General features: G+C 37.1%; 1 protein-coding gene across 2 annotated transcripts in view; it reads left to right on the top strand.

Annotated features, from left to right (window-relative positions):
- The window catches only part of cnrip1b (cannabinoid receptor interacting protein 1b), an 8,330-nt gene extending 6,569 nt beyond the window's left edge, over positions 1 to 1,761 (top strand). For both annotated transcript variants that reach the window (XM_005733722.2, XM_005733723.2), the window contains exon 3: positions 217 to 1,761. In XM_005733722.2, the coding sequence (XP_005733779.1) occupies positions 217 to 381 (165 nt within the window). In that variant the 3' untranslated portion in view covers positions 382 to 1,761. The remainder of the gene's footprint in view (positions 1 to 216) is intronic.
- Positions 1,762 to 2,166: the final 405 nt, after the last annotated feature.

Genomic DNA, 2,166 nt, shown 5'->3' with positions numbered 1-2,166 from the left:
GTGTGTGCGTGCGTGTGCCTGTGTGTGCATCCATCTGTGCTGTCAGTATGCTCCCTTTTCACTGCATCTTCAAATGATTTTACACATGATGCAACAGGAGTCTGTGCCTTTATAGAGAGAGTACCCATGCATGTTCCAGTCTACCACACTGCATGTGCTCTACATCATTGTGTGCGCCAGTGTATGTACACAGTGGTACATCTGCTTCTGCTTCAGTTCACAGAGGCGGGAATGTTTGAAACGGTGTGGCAGGTGAAGTACTACAACTACAACAAGAGGGATCACTGCCAGTGGGGAAACAGCTTCAACAGCATTGAATACGAATGCAAACCCAACGACACGCGTACGCTCATGTGGGTCAACAAGGAGATGTTTGTGTGATGGTCTGAAAGATTTTTTAAATCATCTGCATGTTGTTTTGAAATGAAGACAATTCTGTGGTTTTCCTCTGTTTTCTGTCTGTCTGCAATCTGCCAATATCGGAAAAACTAAAGGTATTTGAAGAGAAAATGCAGGATTTCCCTCCATTATGCCCTCAAGAATGTGTTCAGGCTCCTGCTAATTCATTTCTAATGGTTTGAAATATAAAATGCAGTGATGTTTCCAGTCTTTTCGCATTTATTGAGGCTAAAATTAAATGAAGTTTTATGAGGCAAATTTTTTTTTTCACATGCAGTTTTTTTGTGGCATCTGGTAAACCCCAAGTGTGACAAGAGTTACATGTATGTACATTGGTGTATGTGTGTGAGAGTGCCTGTGTGTTTAGTTACAGTATCTGTTTACATATGGTGCTTGTACAGACGTGCATGTACTTTGAAGCTACTGAACGTCTACAGAGAGTTTCATTTCAAAATCCAAACTTTCCACAAAAGGAAACACAGAGCATTCTAGTGTGGTTAAAGAAATTCTTCAGACATGCTTAAAAATGAATTACATCATTCTCTGTCTGATTTAACAAGTGCAGTAATTTATACAAGAATCAAAACAACTGTTTCTGTCACTGTAATATAAATTTAGAATTTATATTCAATTGAATTCAGCTTCATTTATGCTGTGCCAAGGCTGAAGGCTGTTCTTATTATCCAAACAGCTGTTTTGTTGGTGCTGTTGCCATTTTAAGTCATTATTGACTGCTTCTATGCAAACTTTGGTTAGTTGTTGTTACCCAAAATCATAACTGTCTTGTTTGATAAATGTTTTCAGCCCATATCATTTTGCAATGGATTGCACTTGTGAGTCTTGTGAGTCAGCAACCATGAAATTATCGAAACTTTGCTGTCACACTTCGAGTGATTTTTAAAATAGTCCCAATTTTGGAATGAAACCCTCAGGGTAGTGTTTGTGGATCAGTGTGTTTTATCATTTGTGTAATACAGTGTGGCAAATAGGAGTTTTGGATTTGGGTGAAGTTGTGCCCCTGTCTAGTGTATGTTTATTCTCTCTACCTCTAACAGTGGTCCTTGCCACGGATATTTGTGCGTAAAGACAAATAATTTATTTGGAATATTTGGACCATTTTGTTCTATTTAATGTGGTAAATATATGATATTTGAAAAAATGTATTTTTGTACAGTGAGTGGACCATGTGAAATGTTTTTACGTTACTGTGTGTACTTTGTAGAAATGATAACTATTTTCAATTAAATACTTTACTTACCTATGCAAGAAATTGGTGTCAAATGTGATGTTAAATTTTTTCTGTTGTGAAGTTTATATTCAGTATTGTTCTGACCTTTTTTGTGATAGTGTTGACTGTTTACATTGCAGACATTAAAATGAAAAATCTTTTTGCGTGGCACACTCATTCTGTGCTATGTTTAAGATTAGGAATAAAACTTTGTTATGCAGCAATAAGCTTATGTTGCTGGTGGGGAGCGGGGGGGCTTTGCTTAATGGATGGAGCATTTCTTCTCCACTCTTCTCTTTTCACTTTCAGTGTGTTTATACAACATTACTGTATTTAATCACGGCCAGTTACTAGACTCTGGCTGTCTCTCCTACAGTTTGCCTTTTGTTTCTTTCTGTTAAAAAGAAGTTTTTCTTTCCCACTGTCACTAAGTGCTTCGTCATAGAAGTTTGTGTTATTATTGGTGTTTCTTTCTAAAAGTGTAGGGTCTTTACCTTACAATATAATAGACCTTGAGGTGAATGTTGTCGTGAATTGGC

This window comes from Pundamilia nyererei, unplaced genomic scaffold, assembly GCF_000239375.1.
Source record: "Pundamilia nyererei isolate P.nyererei 1_Seehausen unplaced genomic scaffold, PunNye1.0 scaffold00054, whole genome shotgun sequence".
Taxonomy (NCBI): Eukaryota; Metazoa; Chordata; class Actinopteri; order Cichliformes; family Cichlidae; genus Pundamilia; species Pundamilia nyererei.
This window is presented reverse-complemented; position numbering and strand designations above follow the sequence as displayed.